The sequence below is a fragment of the Pseudorca crassidens genome, chromosome 2 (assembly GCF_039906515.1).
Source record: "Pseudorca crassidens isolate mPseCra1 chromosome 2, mPseCra1.hap1, whole genome shotgun sequence".
Classification (NCBI taxonomy): Eukaryota; Metazoa; Chordata; class Mammalia; order Artiodactyla; family Delphinidae; genus Pseudorca; species Pseudorca crassidens.
In genome coordinates, this window is record NC_090297.1 from 135,304,404 (window position 1) to 135,327,119 (window position 22,716).

The 22,716-nt window shown below is 39.3% G+C and overlaps 1 protein-coding gene across 5 annotated transcripts in view; it reads right to left on the reverse strand.

The window, feature by feature from the left end:
• The window catches only part of ACBD6 (acyl-CoA binding domain containing 6), a 230,215-nt gene extending 208,820 nt beyond the window's left edge, over positions 1-21,395 (reverse strand). The window contains exons 1-3 of one of the 5 annotated variants that reach the window (XR_010941233.1): positions 20,631-21,394; positions 13,536-13,600; positions 4,597-4,693 (exon numbers count right to left, since the gene is read on the reverse strand). Coding sequence is in view for 4 of the 5 variants with exons in the window: in XM_067728811.1 (XP_067584912.1) it covers positions 4,597-4,693; positions 13,536-13,600; positions 20,631-20,852 (384 nt within the window). In the remaining variant the exon portion in view is untranslated. Of the gene's footprint in view, positions 1-4,596; positions 4,694-13,535; positions 13,601-20,630 lie in introns of all 5 variants that reach the window. The other 4 variants (XM_067728811.1, XM_067728808.1, XM_067728809.1 and 1 more) reach the window with 4 other exon arrangements.
• Between the last annotated feature and the right edge of the window lie 1,321 nt (positions 21,396-22,716).

The following is a 22,716-nucleotide window of genomic DNA, read 5'->3' on the forward strand; positions in this document are numbered from 1 at the left end:
GATGAATGCATAAACAAGATATAGTGTGTGTGTGTGTGTGTGTGTGTGTGTGTGTGTGTGTATACACACACACACACACACACACACCAGAACATTATTCAGCCATGAGAACGAAGGAAATCTTACCACTTATGACAACGTGGATGAACCTGGAGGACATCATGCTAAGTGAAATAAGCCAGAGAGAGAAAGACAAGTATTATATGATCTCATATATAGAATCTAAAAAAATTAAAAAGTGGAATTCATAGAAGCAGAGAATAGAATGTTGTTTACCAATGGCTAGGGGAAATAGCAAGATATTGGTCAAAGGATACAAAGTTGCAGTTATGTAGGATGAATAAGTCTAGGGATCTAATGTACAGGCATGATGACTACAGTTAATAACACTGTATTGAATACTGGAAGTATGCTAAGAGAGTAAACCTCAGGTGTTTTCATCACACCCACATAGAGAAAAGGTGACTATGAGAGGAGATGTTATATTAGTTAGCTTGACTAATCATTTCACTATGTATATATACATCAAATCATCATATTATATACCTTAAATATACATTTACAATTTTTATATTAAAAGAAATATGTATACACACACATATCTACACACATACACACACACATGCATGCCCTGTAGGAACTCTTGAGCCCAGGGTTCTGAAAAAAATGAATTTCAAAAGAATTCATGACACCAAAAAAAAAAAAAATTTACCAATTTTGATAACTGCAGTATAGTAACATATTGAAGTATTAAGTAGTAAAGGGACATGATGTCTATAACTTTTAGTTCAAAAATAATAATAAAATAATTCCGAAAAAAGTTATTTATATGTAGTATGTATGTATTTATGAGTAAATAGAGAAAGAATGCTAAAACAAATGTAAAAAAGAAACTGGTGTAACTAGACAAAGGCCATCCAGAAGTGTCTTGTACTATTCTTGAAACTTTACACGTCACACACACACACATAAAACCATGATAAATATGGGAGGTGAGGGATATATTAATTAGTTTTACTGTGATAATCATTTCACAAGATATATACCAAACACCAAAACATCACATTGTATACCTTAAATACATATAATTTTTATTTGTCAAAAATAATAGAAATAGGGCTTCCCTGGTGGCGCAGTGGTTGAGAGTCCGCCTGCCAATGCAGGCAACGCGGGTTTGTGCCCCGGTCCGGGAAGATCCCACGTGCCACAGAGCGGCTGGGCCCGTGAGCCATGGCCGCTGAGCCTGGGCGTCCGGAGCCTGTGCTCCGCAACGGGAGAGGCCACAACAGTGAGAGGCCTGCATACCGCAAAAAAAAAAAAAAAAGAAATAAAAATTATACCAAAATTAAAAACTCACCCTTGGGACTTCCCTAGTGGCGCAGTGGTTAAGAATCTGCCTGCCAGTGCTGGGGACACGGGTTCGAGCCCTGGTCCGGGAGGATCCCGTGTGCCACAGAGCAACTAAGCCCGTGCGCCACAACTACTGAGCCTGCACTCTAGAGCCCGCGAGCCACAACTACTGAAGCCCCTGCTGTGCAGCAAGAGAAACCACTGCAATGAGAAGCCTGCACACTGTAACAAATAGCCCTCGCTCGCCGCAGCTAGAGAAAGCCCGTGTGCTCCAGCAGAGACCCAATGCAGCCAAAAATAAAAATAAATTTATTAAAAAACAAACAAACAAAAACTCACCCTCTCTGCCTCCCTCCCAAAAAACTATGTAAGTAAAAGCAAAAGAATTGCCTTGATTATATTAGACATTCAACAGTACATTCCTGAGAAAGACGAAACAAAACAGAAAACAGGCAAAGGGTTACATTTTAAAGCACTATTCATTTTATACTTCAAGGTACCATGTAGCTTTGATTTAAAAAGTAACTATCTTGGGGGCTTTCCTGGTGGCGCAGTGGTTGAGAGTCCACCTGCCGATGCAGGGGATGCGGATTAGTGCCCCGGTCCGGGAGGATCCCGCATGCCATGGAGTGGCTGGGCCCGTGAGCTGTGGCCGCTGGGCCTGCGCGCCTGCAGCCTGTGCTCCGCGGCAGGAGAGGCCACAGCACTGAGAGGCCCGCGTACCGCAAAAAAAAAAAAAAGTAACTATCTTGGGTTTCCTAGGTGGCGGAGTGGTTAAGAATCATCTGCCAATGTAGGGGACACAGGTTCGAGCCCTGGTCCAGGAAGATCCCACATGCCGTAGAGCAACTATGCGCATGTGCCACAACTACTGAGCCTGTGTTCTAGAGCCCGTGAGACACAACTACTGAGCGCACACACCACAACTGCTGAAGCCCGCACACCTAGAGACCATGTTCCTCAACAAGAGAAGCCACTGCAATGAGAAGCCCGCGCACAGCAACAAAGAGTAGCCCTGCTCGCCACAACTAGAGAAAGCCCGCGCTCAGCAGCAAAGACCCAACACAGCCAAAAATAAAATAAAATTTTAAAATAATAAATTTAAAATAAATATCTTTACTTGAATTTTCCATACACTTAAGTTTACATGCTTTTTTTAATACACATAATGTCAGCTATAGAACAGATAGCAGAGTGATTAGGGGTGGGGATCTGGACTCATATAAGCATAGGTCCAAATCCTGGCAACACCATTCATTAGCTGGCTAATCTTAGAAAAGTTACTAAACCTCTCTGTGCCTGAATTTTCTTTTTAAAATACAGACAATAATAGTTCCTAATTCTTAAAATTCTTATGAAGATTTCAAAGGGCAATACCTGAAAAGAACTTAACACACTCAGCATGAGAGTCGTTATTATTTCATCATTTTTAGAAACAAATATCAAAAGAAAATGGTTCTTTTAACCTAAAAGATAATGAACCAAATACCAAATCTCTTGAGATTGAGATTATGATCTGCCCCATACCAATCAAAAAGAAGGCAGAAAAAAAGCTATGAGTCAAAGGGACCAGCTCAGAATGTTTAAACTATAAATTAAAACGTAAATGAAACACAAAATTCCTGTTTACAACTAGATTATGATGTTAACATATTTTTAGAACAATGTATTAAAGAATCATTTTTACTTGAAAGTATCTTTGTCCAATGAAGATGTTGAAAAAAAAGAAAGAAAAGAAAAAAAAAAAAGAAAGTATCTTTGGTTCTGCTTAGTCTACTCAAGTTTTGTAAGTTCAATAGGTAAGATTCAGATATTTTTAAAAACATCCTTAATGCCCGTTTGGGTTTCCCTAAGGAAGAACGACCTAACTACATGGACTGTGCATTTGTAAGAGTCATAGTTAACGGAATTTTACTTAGTAATTAAATTATTGAAGGTAAGAAATCATAAATTCTGTCATTTATCAGAAGTTATCAACTCAAACACCTACATAAGCCAGGCATCAGAAACAGTCAAGTATAAGTCAATAGGGAAGAACTGAGACCACAGCGGCTGGACCTGAAGAGTAAGGACTCACTTAAGGCATGCAATTTCAAGTCTTGTTTTTGTTTTTTTTTAAATATCGTGCCACAGGGAGATCAGCTCGGTGCTTTGTGACCACCTAGAGGGGTGGGATAGGGAAGGTGGGAGGGGGACGCAAGAGAGAGGGGACATGGGGATGTATGTATGTGTATAGCTGATTCACTTTGTTATACAGCAGAAACTAACACATCATTGTAAAGCAATTATACTCCAATAAAGATGTTAATAAATAAATAAATATCATGCCATTTGTGTTCAGGCTGAGTTCAGCTCAGAGATGCATCTGCTTTTACCACTGAATTTCAGAGTTTAAGTCCTTATGACCTTTATGGTATATATCTGTATGCAAACTTGACGTTTTATAAAAGATATTAATAAAAAGGAATGTTTCTGAGAATGAATACTCATGCACATCAAAAACATCAGGAAATGTTTCAATGATTTCCAAAAGGCAGTCGTATCATTAGAGCTATCCTAACTTGGTTATCTCTCCCCCTTTGTACTCATAATTAAGATATACTTTTATATGTCATAACATATAAATCTTTAAGATTCCTTACAACTCTGACATTTTAAGATTCCATCACTGGTGGAACAAAATTCCTTCATACTGGTAATAAATATGTAACAACGTAATAACTGCCGCCGAAGTCCAAAGTAATCTGTTCTTCCACTGGATACCCTAGCATTCGCATTATTATTGTTTTATACTGTTACTCTATTTTTGATACGTTTTATATTCTATAAGGTACTTTACATAATGGCAGAGAGCATGTCATTCATATTTTACCCCTATCAACAAGCATTTTGTACTTTCATAGAAAGTGCTCATTAAAAAAAAAACCTTCCATTTCTCAAGATAATAATATGATCTCAAGTTAAACTCTTTCAAATTCTGAAATGAATTGAGTTTTTACACGACTGAAATTACAATTATGCTTTTAAAAATGCTCTACAATTCAGAGAAGTTCTCAGTATCAGTAGCTGATTAACATATAAGCAATAATATTTTTAGATAAATACTGCAATAACTTTATAATCTTTTGATTTGAGAAAATAAAACTTTAAGGATGTTATTTAAGCCTAAAGCTTAGTTTTAAACATTTATTTGAGAGAAAGATAATATGTTATTGGAAAATATTATTTACAATCATTCGGTCTTACCTGAGGATTCCAACTTGGATCTAATTTTTTCACTACAGCAATATACTCCTGCATTGCTCGGCTGGGGCTTGAATCACCAAGTGCTTTCCATGCTTCCCTAAAGTAGAGAATATCCAAAATGACCTATCATTAACTATGTAAGGAACACAAACAGTATATTTCTTCTTTTTATTATTAAAAAAAGGCACACACATTTTAAGGGTCAGGAGATACAGATATAACAAGCCATATATGAGTAGCCTTCTCTTTTTGCATTTCATTGGTCCACAGCAATATAGACCTTATCACCCAACCTAAGGAGCCCTTTTAGACATTTTTTTCCCTAATCACCCTCCCCCGTTAAATTTTAAAATTACACATATATTGCACATCTGCTGAATTTTGGAAGATGACACACTACTATTGTACTATCAAAGATTTTTTTTATTTTTTAGTTTTTTTTTACTATCTAAGATTTTAAAACTCCCCCAAACCCAAATGTCAAACCCCTGTTGAGAAGGTATGGTCTACAAACAATAGGAGTAGTTCCCATCTTACGAATTAACTGTGTTTGTGGCATTTCAGTAATATGTTAACCGTCACACAAAACAATATTCTGTGGGAAATGCTTCAAACTTCTCATTTTAAGATGTGAGAAATATACCTCCCCTTCTGCAGTTATCTCATCTCTAAGCTGCTAGTAGTAGATCCTGAGGCTTTGGGCAGGGACATCAAAAGCAAGGGGAGGGATTTTTGGTTCTAGATGGCAGAGTAGAAGGACGTGCTCTCACTCCTTCTTGCGAGAGCACCAGAATCACAACCAACTGCTGAACAATCATCAAGAGGAAGACAATGGAACTCACCAAAAAAGACACCCCACATCCAAAGACAAAGGAGAAGCCACAATGAGACTGTAGGAAGGACGCAATCACAATACAATCAAATCCCATAAGTGCTGGGTGGCTGACTCGCAAACTGGAGAACAATTATACCACAGAAGTCCACCCACTGGAGTGAAGGTTCTGAGCCCCAAGTCAGGCTTCCCAACCTGGGGGTCCGGCAACGGGAGGAGGAATTCCCAGAGAATCATACTTTGAGGGCTAGAGGGATTTGACTTCAAGACTTCAACAGGACTGGGGGAAACAGAGACTCCACTCTTGGAGGGCACACACAAAGTAGTGTGCACAGCGGGACCCAGGGGAAGAAGCAGTGACCCCACAGGAGACTGAACCAGACCTACCTGCTAGTGTTGGAGGGTCTCCTGCAGAGGCGGGGGGTGACTGTGTCTCACCATGAGGACAAGGACACTGGCAGCAGAAGTTCTGGGAAGTACTCCTTGACATGAGCCCTCCGAGAGTCTGCCATTAGCCCCACCAAAGAGCCTGGGTAGGCTCCAGTGTTGGGTAGCCTCAGGCCAAACAACCAACAGGGAGGGAATCCAGCCCCACCCATCAGCAGACAAGCACATTAAACTTTTACTGAGCTCTGCCCACCAGAGCAACAGCCAGCTCTACCCACCACCATTCCCTCCCATCAGGAGACATGCATAAGCCTCTCAGAGAGCCTCATGCACCAGAGGGCAGACAGCAGAAGCAGGAACTACAATCCTGCAGCCTGTGGAACAAAAACCACATTCACAGAAAGACAGACATGAAAAGGCAGAAGGCTACGTACCAGATGAAGGAAAAAGATAAAATCCTACAAAAACAACTAAATGAAGTGGAGGTAGGCAACCTTCCAGAAAAAGAATTCAGAATAATGATAGTGAAGATGATACAGGACCTCAGAAAAAGAATGGAGGCAAAGATCGAGAAGATGCAAGAAATGTTTAACAAACACCTAGAAGAATTAAAGAACAAACAAACAGAGATGAACAATACAATAAGTGAAATGAAAAATACACTAGAAGGAATCAATAGCAGAATAACTGAGGCAGAAGAACGGATAAGTGACCTGGAAGACAGAATGGTGGAATTCACTGCTGCGGAACAGAATAAAGAAAAAAGAATGAAAAGAAATGAAGACAGCCTAAGAGACCTCTGGGACAACATTAAACGTGACAACATTTGCATTATAGAGGTCCCAGAAGGAGAAGAGAGAGTGAAAGGAAAATATGTGAAGAGATTATAGTCGAAAACTTCCCTAACATGGGAAAGGAAAGAGCCACCAAATGCAGGAAGCACACAGAGTCCCATACAGGATAAACCCAAGGAGAAACACGTGGAGACACATAGTAATCAAACTGGCAAAAATTAAAGACAAGGAAAAACGATTGAAAGCAGCAAGGGAAAAATGGCAAATAACATACAAGGGAACTCCCATAAGGTTAACATCTGATTTCTCAGCAGAAACTCTACAAGCCAGAAGGGAGTGGCATGACATATTTAAAGTGATGAAAGGGAAGAACCTACAACCAAGATTACTCTACCCGGCAAGGATTTCATTCAGATTCAATGGAGAAATCAAAAGCTTTGCATACAAACAAAAGCTAAGAGAATTCAGCACCACCAAACCAGCTCTACAACAAATGGTAAAGGAACTTCTCTAAGTGGGAAACACAAGAGAAGAAAAGGACCTAAAAAAACAAACCCAAGGGCTTCCCTGGTGGTGCAGTCAGTGGTTGACAGTCTGCCTGCCGATGCAGGGGACATGGGTTCGTGCCCCAGTCCGGGAAGATCCTACATGCCGCAGAGCAGCTGGGCCCGTGAGCCATGGCCGCTGAGCCTGCGTGTCCGGAGCCTGTGCTCCGCAACGGGAGAGGCCACAACAGTGAGAGGCCCATGTACCGTAAAAAAAAAAAACACAAAAAAAACCCCAAAGCAATTAAGAAAATGGTCACAGGAACATACATATCGATAACTACCTTAAATGTAAATGGATTATATGTTCCAACCAAAAGACACAGACTGGCTGAATGGATACAAAAGCAAGACCCATATATATGCTGTCTACAAGAGACCCACTTCAGACCTAGGGACACATACAGACTGAAAGTGAGGGGATGGAAAAAGATATTCCATGCAAGTGGAAATCAAAAGAAAGCTGGAGTAGCAATTCTCATATGAGATAAAATAGACTTTAAAATAAAGAATGTTACAAGAGACAAGGAAGGACACTACATAATGATCAAGGGATCAATCCAAGAAGAAGATAAAACAATTATAAATATATATGCACCCAACATAGGAGCACCTCAATACACAAGGCAACAGCTAACAGCTATAAAAGAGGAAATCGACAGTAACACAATAACAGTGGGAGACTTTAACACCTCACTTACACCAATAGACAGATCATCCAAACAGAGAATTAATAAGGAAACACAAGCTTTAAATGACACAATAGACCAGAAAGATTTAATTGATATTTAAAGGACATTCCATCCAAAACAGCAGATTACACTTTCTTCTCAAGTGCACACAGAACATTCTCCAGGATAGATCATATCTTGGGTCACAAATCAAGCCTCAGTAATTTAAGAAAATTGAAATCATATCAAGCATCTTTTCTGACCACAACACTATGAGATTAGAAATCAATTACAGGGAAAAAAACGTAAAAAACACACACATGGAGGCTAAACAATACATTACTAAATAACCAACAGATCACTGAAGAAATCAAAGAGGAAATAAAAAACTACCTAAAGACAAATGACAATGAAAACACGATGATCCAAAACCTATGGGATGCAGCAAAAGCAGTTCTAAGAGGGAAGTTTACAGCAATACAATCCTACCTCAAGAAACAACAAACATCTCAAATAAACAATCTAACTCTACACTTAAAACAACTAGAGAAAGAAGAACAAACAAAACCCAAAGTTAGTAGAAGGAAAGAAATCATAATGATCAGAGCAGAAATAAATAAAATAGAAACATAGAAAACAACAGCAAAGATCAATAAAACTAAAAGCTGGTTCTTTGAGAAGAGAAACAAAATTGATAAACCATTAGCCAGACTCACCAAGAAAAAGCAGGAGAGGACTCAAATCAATAAAATTAGAAATGAAAAAAGGAGAAGTTACAACAGACACCATAGAAATGCAAAGCATCCTAAGAGACTACTACAAGCAACTCTATGCCAATAAAATGGACAACCTGGAAGAAATGGACAACTTCTCAGAAAAGAATAACCTTCCAAGACTGAAGCAAGAAGAAATAGAAAATATGAACAGACCAATCACAAGTAATGAAATTGAAACTGTGATTAAAAATCTTCCAACAAACAAAAGTCCAGGACCAGATGGCTTCACAGGTGAATTCTATCAAACATTTAGAGAAGAGCTAACACCCATCCTTCTCAAACTCTTCCAAAAATCTGCAGAGGAAGGAGCACTCCCAAACTCATTCTATGAGGCCACCATCACCCTGATACCAAAACCAGACAAAGATACTACAAAAAAAGAAAATTACAGACCAATATCACTGATGAATATAGATGCAAAAATCCTCAACAAAATACTAGCAAACAGAATCCAACAACACATTAAAAGGATCATACACCATGATCAAGTGGGATTTATCCCAGGAATGCAAGGATTCCTCAATATATGCAAATGAATCAATGTGATACACCATATTAACAAACTGAAGAAAAACCATATGATCATCTCAATAGCTGCAGAAAAAGCTTTTGACAGAATTCAACACCCATTTATGATAAAAACTCTCCAGAAAGTGGGCATAGAGGGAACCTACCTCAACATAATAAAGACCATATATGACAACCTACAGCAAACATCATTCTCAATGGTGAAAATCTGAAAGCATTTCCTCTAAGATCAGGAACAAGACAAGGATGTCCACTCTCACCACTATTATTCAAAATAGTTTTGGAAGTCCTAGCCATGGCAATCAGAGAAGAAAAAGGAATAAAAGAATACAAATTGGAAAAGAAGAAGTAAAACTGTCACTGTTTGCAGATGACATGACACTATACATAGAGAATCCTAAAGATGCCACCAGAAAACTACTATAGAGCTAATCAATGAATTTGGTAAAGTTGCAGGATACAAAATTAATGCACAGAAATCTCTTGCATTCCTATACGCTAACAATGAAAGATCAGAAAGTTAAGGAAACACTTCCATTTACCATTGCAACAAAAAGAATAAAATACCTAGAAATAAACCTACCTAGGGAGACAAAAGACCTGAGGAAGAAAACTATAAGACACTGATGAAAGAAATTAAAGATGATACAAACAGATGGAGAGATATACTATGTTCCTGGATTGGAAGAATCAATATTGTGAAAATGACTATACTACCCAAAGCAATCTACAGATTCAAAGCAATCCCTATCAAACTACCAATGGCATTTTTCACAGAACTAGAACAAAATATCTTAAAATTTGTATGGAGACACAAAAGACCCCGAATAGCCAAAGCGGTCTTGAGGGAAAAAAACAGAGCTGGAGGAATTTGACTCCCTGACTTCAGACTATACTACAAAGCTACAGTAATCAAGACAATATGGTACTGGCACAAAAACAGAAACACAGATCAATGGAACAGGATAGAAAGCCCAGAGATAAACCCATGCACCTATGGTCAACTAATCTATGACAGAGGAGGCAAGGATATACAATGGAGAAAAGACAGTCTCTTCAATAAGTGGTGCCGGGAAAACTGGACAGCTACATGTAAAAGAATGAAATTAGAACACTCCCTAACATCACACACAAAAATAAACTCAAAATGGATTAGAGACCTAAATGTAAGAGCGGACGGTATAAAACTCTTAGAGGAAAACTTAGGAAGAACACTCTTTGACATAAATCACAGCAAGATCTTTTTTGATCCACCTCCTAGAGTAATGGAAATAAAAACAAAAATAAACAAATGGGACCTAATGAAACTCAAAAACTTTTGCACAGCCAAGGGAACTACAAACAAGACGAAAAGAGAACCCTTAGAATGGGAGAAAATATTTGCAAATGAATCAACGGACAAAGGATTAATCTACAAAATGTATAAACAGCTCATGCAGCTCAATATTAAAGAAACAAACAACCCAATCCAAAAATGGGCAGAAGACCTAAATAGACATTTCTCCAAAGAAGACATACAGATGGCCAAGAAGCACATGAAAAGCTGCTCAACATCACTAATCATTAGAGAAATGCAAATCAAAACTACAATGAGGTGCCACCTCACAACACCAGTTAGAATGGGCATCATCAGAAAATCTACAAACAACAAATGCTGGAGAAGGTGTGGAGAAAAGGGAATCCTCTTGCACTGTTGGTGGGAATATAAATTGATACAGCCACTATGGAAAACAGTATGGAGGTTCCTTAAAAAACTAAAAATAGAATTACCGTATGACCCAGCAATCCCACTCTTGTGCTTATACCCAGAGAAAACCATAATTCAAAAAGACACATGTACCCCAATGTTCACTGCAGCACTATTTACAATAGCCAGGACATGGAAGCAACCTAAATGCCCATCGACAGACGAATGGATAAAGACGATGTGGTACATATATACAATGGAATATTACTCAGCCATAAAAAGGAACGAAATTGGGTCATTTGTAGAGACGTGGATGGATCTAGAGACTGTCATACAGAGTGAAGTAAGTCAGAAAGAGAAAAACAAATATCGTATATTAACGCATATATGTAGAACCTAGAAAAATGGTACAAACGAACCGGTTTGCAGGGCAGAAATTGAGACACAGATGTAGAGAACAAACGTATGGACACCAAGGGGGGAAAGTGGCGGGGGAGGGGTGGTGGTGGTGTGAGGAATTGGGAGATTGGGATTGACATATATATACTAATATGTATAAAATGGATAACTAATACGAACCTGTGGTATAAAAAAATAAATAAAATAAAATTCAAAAAAAAAAAGCGAGGGGTATTGAAGACAGAGATAAGAATACAGTGACTAAGAAGGTAGGGACTTCCTGCAGTTTAATACCAAGGGCAATATTTTAGTCCTGAGCCCCCTTCTGTGTTTTCCTTTTCTTCTTTTTTGCCAGCTGCTAGGACAGGCCTCCTTCTTGGCTTTTCCCTGCCAATTCTTTCTACCTCCAACCGGGAAGTACAGCCACTGATCTACTGTAAAACAGAACTCAGTCCCACAGTTTTCTCACTACCTGCCTGCTCCTATGATGAACAGAACATCTTTCTGAGGTTTCCTAAATTTATTTTTGCTGAATCTCTTGAAAGTTACTTGTATACATCATAACACTTTACCCCAAATATATATTCTTCAAAGTGAAGAAACTTAATATCAGTACTATTAAATAAACGTATATAGACCATATTCAGATTTCCCTGACTTCCCCAAAAGATCCTTTATAGCTTTCTTCTCCCAGATGAGGAGCCAATCAAGATTTACACACAGCACTGAGTTTCATGTATCTTTAGACTTTTTGTCTTCCATGATATTGCTATTTTCTAAGAGTCTGAACCAGCTGTTTTATAAAATATCTTTCAATTTGCATTTGTCTGATTGTTTCCTCACCTACAGAGTGTTCTTGCCAAAAATGATTAATCATGACTAGAATCAGGTTAAATATTTGGCAAGACCAACATATAGGTGACATATCGTTTACAATTCATCACATGACAGCAGTTTGTCCCATCGTGATAGGAGTCAGGACTTAGTAAAAGCAGTATCTCCCGGTTTCCTCTTTGTAATTAATAAGTAAACTGTGGATCAGATTGTGTGAATATTATTCCCTAGTAGTTTTTCATCTAATGATTTTAACATCCATTGATGATTCTTTTTTTTTTCATTGATGATTCTTGACTGGATTATAATTATAGCGGTTGTAAAGTCTAAACTTTTAAAAATTATTAAAAACAGTGAGATAACAGGCAAACTTGGGGAAAAAAATAATGGTGAATTATAATTCTTAAACTAAAACAAAAAACTCACATAAAATTTACATCAGGTACTCTCTACAACAGTAATAAAATGCCAGTCAGAGAACTTTTTGTTATCATCAGCAAAGAAAACCTGCGCCAGAATGAAAATCAAAGCACTGCTTCCTTCACTGAGAATGTCTTACACAAAAAAAAGTCAGCTGAACTAAACAGTTGTGCTTAATGACATTAATATTTGCATTGGGGTTCAAGCTCTACATCTCCTCAGAGCTGAGTAACAAACATTTCCTAGACAGGCAACTTGTCCAGGGGACCACATTGTGAAATATGCTTCTTCTCTCTATAACCATATTTCATCTTTTCTTTTTAAACCCTACTCTCTCTACTTTTAATTCTAGGGCTGATGCTCCAAGGTCCTTCCTTCTATAACTAAGGTTCCCTATTGTATGCAATTTCTCTCTTTTCACTTAGACAAGGTAAGAGGAAATAAGGCCTCAAATGATAAGAGGTAATCTCTGAATTATAAGTAAAAAAATCTAGGAGGGCATAATCTTTTTAAGTATTCAGGAAAGAAGTAGACTCACTATCTATTTTTTCCCCCTTCTGCCCAACAGGGTATTATACGCACTTCTTCACCATGGTATGGGTGGGCAAGAAACAGAAGGGCACTAGAAATGAGCAGATAAAATTGCGAAGGGGAGAAGAGTAAAAAAATTGGGATTTACCCTGCTCTTCTACCTTCCCAACCTCCTGGCCTTCCTCCAAAGATCCCTCCAGAGGGGAGAAGTGGTGTCCCATTAGGGGCTGTATGACAGGGAAGGAAAATTCCAACCAATAGCTCTTTTGGTCACTCTCTAAGAAGCAATTCATATGTAAGGAATGTGTGTCTGTTGTGAACTACTTATATACCAACATCAATGGCATAAGAATCCTTTAGGAGATTTAACTAAAATCGGATTCTTTTAATCTCTCTCCCAACTGCCTATCATTAGCACAGTCTACAGCAGAAAGAGATTAATAGAAACCTAATTCTTTAATCTGCTCACTACTTTCTAATTCCTAAACACCTAAGCCATTTACAACAACCCCATTAGATCCCAAGAATTTCTTACCATTTTTGCTTTCCTTCAAAGTCAAAGAAGCTTGGTTTAGGAGTATTGCAATTTCCAACTTTGACCTAAATCAAGCGGGAGGGGGGTAAAATCAAGAACTTATTTTTCAAAGAAATGTCAGAGAAACTTCTAATTTTTAAATCTATTATGTATACTTCATAACTATAGGTTAGAAAATATCTGCATCACATAAAATAACAAAATTTAACATGCTTTGCAAAAGCAAACCAAAAAACAAACTTTAAATACAGGCTGCTTTGGCTTACTGCGTAAAAAAACTGTTATCTAACAGTGTAATACATTATAAAAAAAAGGGTGACAGTGCATTCCTAAATTCGTAGACAAATTATATATATGAAACAAATTATAAATATAGATTATGCAATCCTTATTACCATTTGTAATGTAGAAGAATTTTTAAACATGCAATAAAACAAGCTTTAAAGTACAGTTTATCAGAATTCATCATACCGTCTGTCTGTGTTGATTCTCATAACACTATCAGCATTTTATCTCTCTCAAATTCCAGGATAAAGCACACTATTTTTAACGTGCCCTATTATGAAACTAGTCAACATAAATTTAGATGCTAAAAGCCACACAAAAAAAATTTCAAGGTTTCTCAATAATATAAATTCTAGTTATTCCACAATAGTCTTCTCTTGTTTGTGCTCAATACTTATTTTTAATCCTCAAACACTTGTAGTTAAACTACACAGTAATTATTTTCATTGTGAATAAGCATAAGTGAAATTCACACAACTGTAGAATTCACTACACAGCTCGATTCCCACCGCCAGCAGTAATCTCCCTTTCTGATGAACCCTCACAGCACTTACTCTATACCTCTCTGATGGCACTTTTCACTTTTACCTTGTGTTAGCAAGGTTTGTGTAGTCTCATCTTGCTATTAGAATATAGCCTCTAAGAAACCATTCTTAAGTCGCTCATTGCACATAACATAGTGTCTAACTTAAGGCAGTAAAAAAATGTTTGTTGCATATAAAATGAATACATTAGGCATGTGTTCAACAAAATACCTATTTTCCCTAAAGCTAAATACCACAATCTGGACCCCATCTACTTCTCAAAGACCTTCCCACTACCTCCTTCTACTCTTACACACTTGCATTTTGCTAAAATCAAACTGATGGTCTACTCACTAACCAGACTGATCTACTCACTGCATTTAGAATTTTTATTCTATTTCGCTCATGTTATTTCCCTCACCTAAAAAGACTTCTCTTCTCTCAGCTTTTCAAAATGCTAAATCTCCTTGCAGTCCCACTCAAGGTTCAAATTCTAAGAACCCTTTCCATCTACAATGATCTCATCCATCTCTGAGCTCCTAACAACCATCATCTCTATCATTTGCTTAGCCATTAATCACATGGCCCTCTGGCTGTTATTAAAATGTACATTTACACAGGGGCAGCCCGGTCATGATGGGACGGGGGAAGAAATGATGAAAGATCAGGAGCTGCTTTTCTTGAACAATCACCATAAACCAAAAGTTTCACATATGTATGTCAAATGAGCCACACAACAATCCTGTTAGGCTTGCCATTACAAATTCATTCTATAAATGAGTACAGAGGAGCTCACACATGAGTAAATCTTGAATTAGGAGTCAAGACTTGACTCCAGGACTGTTAGACACCAAAGTCCAATATTACTCTACTATACAACACTCTTTTATATGCCACATAGAATCTAGGCTTCAGTTCTGGCATCTCTAAAATCACTTGAACTACTGTGTTAGAAATATGAAATGAGATAAACTACTAGGCATCATAAAAATAGCAGTTATTACTATTTGTGGTTTTTTTTATTCAGACAACAGCCAGTGGCAGAAACAAATACCAGTATCTATCCTTCCTCTCTCTTATGGTAATAGAAGTCTCAGCCGGACACATGGTCATTGAGCTGAACATTACATGTGGCCATGCAACTTCTGCCCAGGTTCGGGGGGCTGGATGTATGTGAAAGTGATATAAATATCTTCCTTAAAAAGAAAGGAGGGGGCTTCCCTGGTGGTGCAGTGGTTGAGAGTCCGCCTGCCGATGCAGGGGACATGGGTTCGTGCCCCGGTCCGGGAAGATCCCACATGCCGCGGAGCGGCTGGGGCCGTGAGCCATGGCTGCTGAGCCTGCGCGTCCGGAGCCTGTGCTCCGCAACGGGAGAGGCCACAACAGTGAGAGGCCCGCGTACCGCAAAAAAAAAAAAAAAAAGAAAGGGGGGCTTGGGGCTTCCCTGGTGGTGCAGTGGTTGAGAGTCTGCCTGCCGATGCAGGGGACACGGGCTCGTGCCCCCGTCTGGGAAGATCCCACATGCCGTGGAGCGTCTGGGCCCGTGAGCCATGGCCGCTGAGCCTGCGTGTCCGGAGCCTGTGCTCCGCAACGGGAAAGGCCACAACAGTGAGAGGCCTGCATACCGGGGTGGGGGGGGGGGAAGAAAGGGGGGCTTGTTCTTCCCCTTCCCTCTGCCCTGGCTAGAACATGCGTATGGTGAGCTATCTCTGGCCATGGGAAGAGAATCTTAGGGCAGCAGTTCACAAACCTTTTGGTCTCATAATCCCTTTACACTCTTAGAAACTGATCCCCGCAAAGAGCTTTTGTTTACGTGGGTTATATCTATCAATATTTACCAGATTAGAAATGAAATTTTAAAATATGTATTAATTTAAAAATAATAAACTCATTACATGTTAACATAAATAACAAAATTTTATGAAAAATATACATTTTAAAGCAAAAAAAATTTAGTGAGAAAAGTGACAGTGTTTTACAATTTGCAAATCTCTTTACTGTCTGCCTTAATAGAAGGCAGGTGTATTCTACTTCTGCATTCAATCTATTGCAGTATATGCTGTTTTGGTTGAAGTAAATGAAGAAAATTCAACTTCACAGAGATATGTTGTTAGAAAAGAAAAGTACTTTAGTAGCATTTTCAGATAATTGTGGCTACTCGTCTTTGATATCACACCAAAACTAAACAAGTGGCAGTTTCTTTAAGGTTAATTGCAATGTGGAATCTGAAGTGATACCAACAAATTTTTCACACTGTTACATTAAAATCCATTGGTCTGACCTGCACTTTCAATGTATCTTTTATCCACACATAATTTGTAACCTCATTCCCTGAAATATTTGAAAAAACAGTTCACTGAGTTCCGCAGATCTTCCAAATGACACAATTCATTATACATACAATACCGGAAGTTCACAATCATTAAAACCTCCACTAATCTTATCAAAAACGTTTTTCAGTATTAGGAAGCTGTCAAGATCGGGTGGCAGATACAGATTTTCCAAACTTAATTTTCACTTGAAGGCTCAAATGTTGTCACTGGCAACAAATACTGTCAGTTGTTTTCCTTGAAGTGACAGGCTGACTTCACTCATTTTCAAGGAACTGTATGCCAAATGCTCAAATCTGAATAAGCATAGTTTATCAGTGAGTTGCTCTGCTAAGTAAAAATCATGTTTCATGTGGGTAGCTCAACTTGCAACCAAAAATTACACAGGTGTTTTTCCTCAAAACAACCAACATAATTCAGTATGCAGGAGAAGTATTTTGTGTGTACCCCCATTTCATCACACACAATAGTAAAAAGATGTGTACTCAAGAGTTAATACTGAATAAAAATCAATAATTTTCACTGCTTCATCAAAGACATTTTAAAGTGAAACTGGCCTTTTTTTTTTTTTTAACTCAGAGTACATAGTGGTTAAAAAAAAATAACTACCAGTACAGTCTGCTGCCACTGCCTTGATTCATGCTAACACATCAGCAGTTTTATCTGCCATGACAGCACAGAAAAAAGGCAAATACAAGCATATCTCGTTTTACTGCACTTTGCTTCATTGTGCTTTGCAGACACTGCGTTTTTCACAAATTAAAGGTTTGTGGACACCCTGTATCAAGCAAGTCTATCGGCACCATTCTTCCAATAGCATTTGCTCACTTCATGTCCCTGGGTTACATTTTGCTAATTCTCCCAGTATTTCAAACCCTCCACTAGCGAAAAGATTATGAGTCACTGAAGGCTCAGATGATGGTTAGCATTTTTTAGCAATAAAGTATTTTTTAATTGAGGTATATACATTTTTCAGACATAACACTTTTGCACACTTAATGGACTACAGTATAGTATAAACATAACTTTTATATGCATTGGGAAATCAAAACATTCGCGTGACTCACTTTATTGTGCTATTTGCTTTATTGCAGTGGTCTACAACTGAACCCTTGATATCTCTGAGGTATGCCTGTAGTGTCTTGGTATTATTATGAAAATAGTTTTGACTTTATATTCTGTGAAAGTCTGAGGGATTATCAGGGGACCATAGTTTGAGAACTGCTGCCTTGAGGGATGGCTGAACTACAAGACAGACAAAGACTAAGCCCCTGGATGATCACATGAAACAGAAGCACCCTATCAGCCCTAGATCACCTACCTCCAGACCATTATGTGAGATGAAAATAAAAGTTCAGCAGCTGACCCAGTATCCTCACTGATACAGAAGCTTTTGTATTCCCAAATTCAAAGAATAGTTCTGGATCCACAAAGACTGGGAAAATAAAACTACAGGATTTTAGGACATCGTAAGTAACAGTTTCCAAATCAGGGATGATGAATCCTAAGCTATGAAACAGTTATAAAATGCAGCACTTTAACAGAGCATCATCTAAACTCTGTTCTGATATATGTATGATATATCAGTGCCCCTGAAACAGAGTATTTCAACAAAGTTTGACAATGGTAAATGCCAGTGAATCAAGTGTACCCAGGTTAAAGTAGGAGGACATGCTGAGTATCCCCACCTGTGCTAATGCTGAAGGTTCCTCAACAGGAGCTTCAAATTTTCATTGTCCTCTAGTTTCACAGGTGTCAATTAGTTATCTTTTGCTGGGAGAGTGCAGGCTAATGCATGGAGGACCAAAAAAACCCTGTTAATTGGTGTGATCTTTCTGAAACTTCACTAAAAGATAATTGTGCAGTCATAGGCTTATCCAAGACTAAAAGAGCTATTATGTTATGTTAGGGCTCTGCCTGATATATTTTAAAGCAAAAAAAATTTAGTGAGAAAAGTGACAGTGTTTTACAATTTGCAAATCTCTTTACTGTCTGCCTTAATAGAAGGCAGGTGCCTTCTATTAAGTAAGGTTCACATCTCAGCTTATTTTCAGCCTCTTCCTGCTGACAAAATAGAGTGCTATTTGGAAAAGAAAATGTAATTATTTTATGATAAAGGTTGATTTTATGAGAAATGTAATTATTTTATGAGAAATTCTGATCCACCATACAGGAATTATACTGGACTTTCAACTTTGTTATTCTATCAAAGATGCTATTTTTAATACTGCCACAGAATTCTGATAAAAACAAGATATTTAGAAGAGATTGATAAACACTGTGTGCCCTAACATATCTAAGTAAGCATAATCTTATTCTCTAATTCTCTAATAATTATTCTCCAATAACGAGGAATTTTATTTCCAGAAACAGAATATCTCTAACCACACTAATGTCAAGAGGGTGAGGAACACACGCCTCTTCCAGACTATCTGGATGAAGTATATTTGAGACAGATGGTTGCCAGCTGACAGGTGACTATAGTTCACTGATGACTCGAATATCAGATATTTAATAATGATGATGCTAGTATCAATAAATATATGTCATAGAAAGAAAAACAATGTTTTTAGGAAATTTGGAGAAAATTAGTCTTATACTGCTCAGAGAATCATCAGTCAGCCATGTTACTGGTCCAAGCGCAATGCTCAATAAATTCTTGTTAAATAACTGAAAGTCTCATTTTAATGTTATTAGGACAGGATAGATGACCGAAGAGAAAACAGATATCCAGGACTTCTGCATGAAAACAAATTCTGAGGCCAATTCAGGCATATTTTCATTCAACACTATAATTTATACCATTTGTTCCTACCAGCTATATCTCTCAGGTCACTTTAACAGATATTCATGAATCTTCAAAAGAAGGTTCATCTCTACTTAGTATATTCAGTTTAAGAATACAGAGGGTCCCCACAACTTTTTTTTTTTAAAAGAATACAGGGGGAAACAGATACCAAGAGGCATAAAATGGGCTGTTATCCAGAACTTCATTCCTTCCAGTGTTCCAAAGAGCTGGAGTTTTCCCGAACTGTTATTTAACTCTCGTGAGCGATTTTTCACATGTTTAAATCTAAACACCTCAAGTAACTTTATAAGTCTCTTGATGGCAAGTGTCATGATGCTTTTGCTTCTCTGCATCCCCCACAGGCATAACACCCAAGTATTTTGCCATAAAAGATGCTGAACAAGTATTTGTCGATTATGATAAAGCAATTATTTTTCTAACCCAATTACTCTTTGAGGATAAATTAAAGATGTCTCATATGACATTATTATTATTATTTCCATACTTCCAGGTAATCTTTGAAGCCTTAGAGTCAGGAGCTACAATCTCGTTCTAGTTCTCTATGACCCTAGGCAAGTTATCTACTCTCTCCGGGTTTCCTTATTATTCCTAAGAGAAGGGCATTATTTCATCTGGTGTTTTCTAGCTCTAAAATTTTCATAACTGTATCTAACACAAGCATATTCAGCCAAAACATAAGTCTAAGATATTTAGGGTTAAAAAAAAAATCACAATAATAAAAGTAGTAATACTTTACTTTGCATTGCATCACCCTCTTTATTACAATCATATTATTCTCAGAAATGTTTTTTTAACATTACTACGTTTACTTCCAAACGACCCTCTGGCAAGAGTGAACGATAAATCTTGTTTTGTAAATGTTCTGAAGCTGGTGAAAGCGTAAGTGCAAGGCCACTAAGCAAGTCAGAGAAGACACAGAAAAACTGTCATTCAGGGTCAGCTAAATATCACTCCTCGGATAGCAGACAGGTCCTTTCCATGTCCAGAATGATGCTAATCCTTAGCAGATGATTAAAAAACAACACACATACACATACAAACTTCATTACACCTAACCATTAATCAAGCACGTTTACTATCTGTTTTTTGGAGGAAAGAGAAGGGCTGTGGTCGCTCTCCCGCATCCACCCCTTCCCTGCGACTTTACCTGCTTGTACCGGGCATACAGGTACAAGAGCTGCTCCCTGCTGGCCCCTTGAACCAGGCCTCGGAAGTGCGCGGCAGCCTTCTCAAACAGCTCTGTCAGCCTCCTGGACGCCTCGGTCTCCGGGCTCTGGAGGGATTCCATATCCACGGAGTCGTCCCCCGAGCTCAGCTCTCCGCCGCTGTCGCCCGTAGTGGCTCCCGCAAGCAGGAATGGCGAAGCCATGTGACCACCTGTCTTCTTCAGACGGGGTGTGACGCCGGCTTGGGGTCCTGGCCCACCAGTCTCGGTCTTGAGCCAGAGCTCAAGTCGGACCCAAGCTCACTTCCTCGCGCTCCTCGCTTAACTGTGCCTCCCTCTCTCCCCCTGCCCTCCCTGGGCGTGCGTGACGGGCTCCGCCTCCCTCTGCAGCTCTCCCCCGCTGCCCGGCCTCTTCCGGTACCCCTGGCTAACAGCGCGCTCCGAATAGGTCAGGTCCCTGCAGCAGCGCGGCGGGGGTCTGCGAGCAGCACAGCAGGAAGTCCTGGAGAGAAGGAGGCGGGGCGGCGTGGGCGCGGGGCGGTGTCAGCTGCAGAGCAGGCGCCCGGAGCTACGGCCGGCGGCCTCTTTCTCACCGGGCGGGGGAAGCGTGGGTGGCCCTTCTTTGAGAACCGCCGCTATGTTGCGGGATGCATGCGACCGCGCTGGGGGAACGCTGCTTGGAGAAACAGTCCTCAGTTGTTGAGGTGTCTGTTAATCGTTTCGTTGAAAATACTGGGCCATCGTGGGTGGGGGAAGGAGGCCGTCTATTTGGTAGTGTAGCGATAGAAGCGGAGTTGTGGGAAACTTGGAGCTGAGGACGAAGGTTCCGCCTGCGCCCGCCTTCCAAGGTTAGGTGTCCCGAGCGCCCCAAATGGGCCTCGGATACCTGCATCCGTTGCTGGAGAGTTTGGTTCTAACTTGAATAGTGAATGGAAATTTGGGAGATGGGGCCTTCAGCGCCCAAATTGTGTGATTGGTCCAATCCGTGTCTTGCTTTGCATGCGTCCGTGACCCCCATCTCGCTGAACTTTATGGGACCCCACCCACACCCCAGGGCCCTTAGCGCGGTGCTTCTTCCCAGCTCAGCCTTTGCCACTGTGCTTTGGCAGACCTTGAAAAGTGAAAACAAAAATGTACTACATAGTTCTGCCCTGGACGAACTCAGAAAACTGCAGCAACTATAACGTGATTGTGATAGTGTCAAAGAAAATAGTCAATAACCAATCTGTAATAGGAGTAGAGGAGAGGACTTCCCTGGTGGCACAGTGCTTAAGAATCTGCCTAACAATGCAGGGACACGGGTTCGAGCCCTGGTCCGGGAAGATCCCACATACCACGGAGCAACTAAGCCCTTGCGCCACAACTACTGAAGCCGACGCGCCTAGAGCCCATGCTCCGCAACAAAAGAAGCCACCGCAATGAGAAGCCTGCACACCAAAACAAAGACCCAATGCAGCCAAAGATAAATAAATTTAAAAAGAATAGAGGAGAGTTTTATTTGAGCCAAACTGAGGACTATAGTCCAGGAGTTAGCCTCTCGGTAGCTCTGAGGAACTGCTCTGGAGAAGCATGGTTTATCAGCACAATTTTATGTTCTTTCAGAAGAAAGAACATCAAACCTGATAAGAGTACATTCCTTCAAAGTTAAAAACAAACAAACAAACAAAAAAACAGATTAGCTTGTACACGGCAAGTTAGTATGGCTTTGGCACCTAGGAAAGGAGCCTTATCATCAAAGGAGTACTAGCATTGATGTCCCAGAAAGGGAGACTTTTATCTCTGTCTTCAGAAGGGACGTTCTTTACTTCTGGACAGTGCACTCTTTTCTTTATTGATTAGAGCAGATATACAATGCATGTTGATGGGCTACAAGGCAGGCTGTTCTAGATAGCATAAAGTTCAAGCTAAATCAACGTATAAGCTAGAGTGACTTCCCCATACCTCAATATCTGAAAATTTCTTCCATCAATAGTTAAGTTTTACTGAGTGGTTATTATGTCCTAAGTGTTGTTAAAAACAACAACAACAACATTATATTCATTTAGTTCTCAAAACACTGTAATAAGCA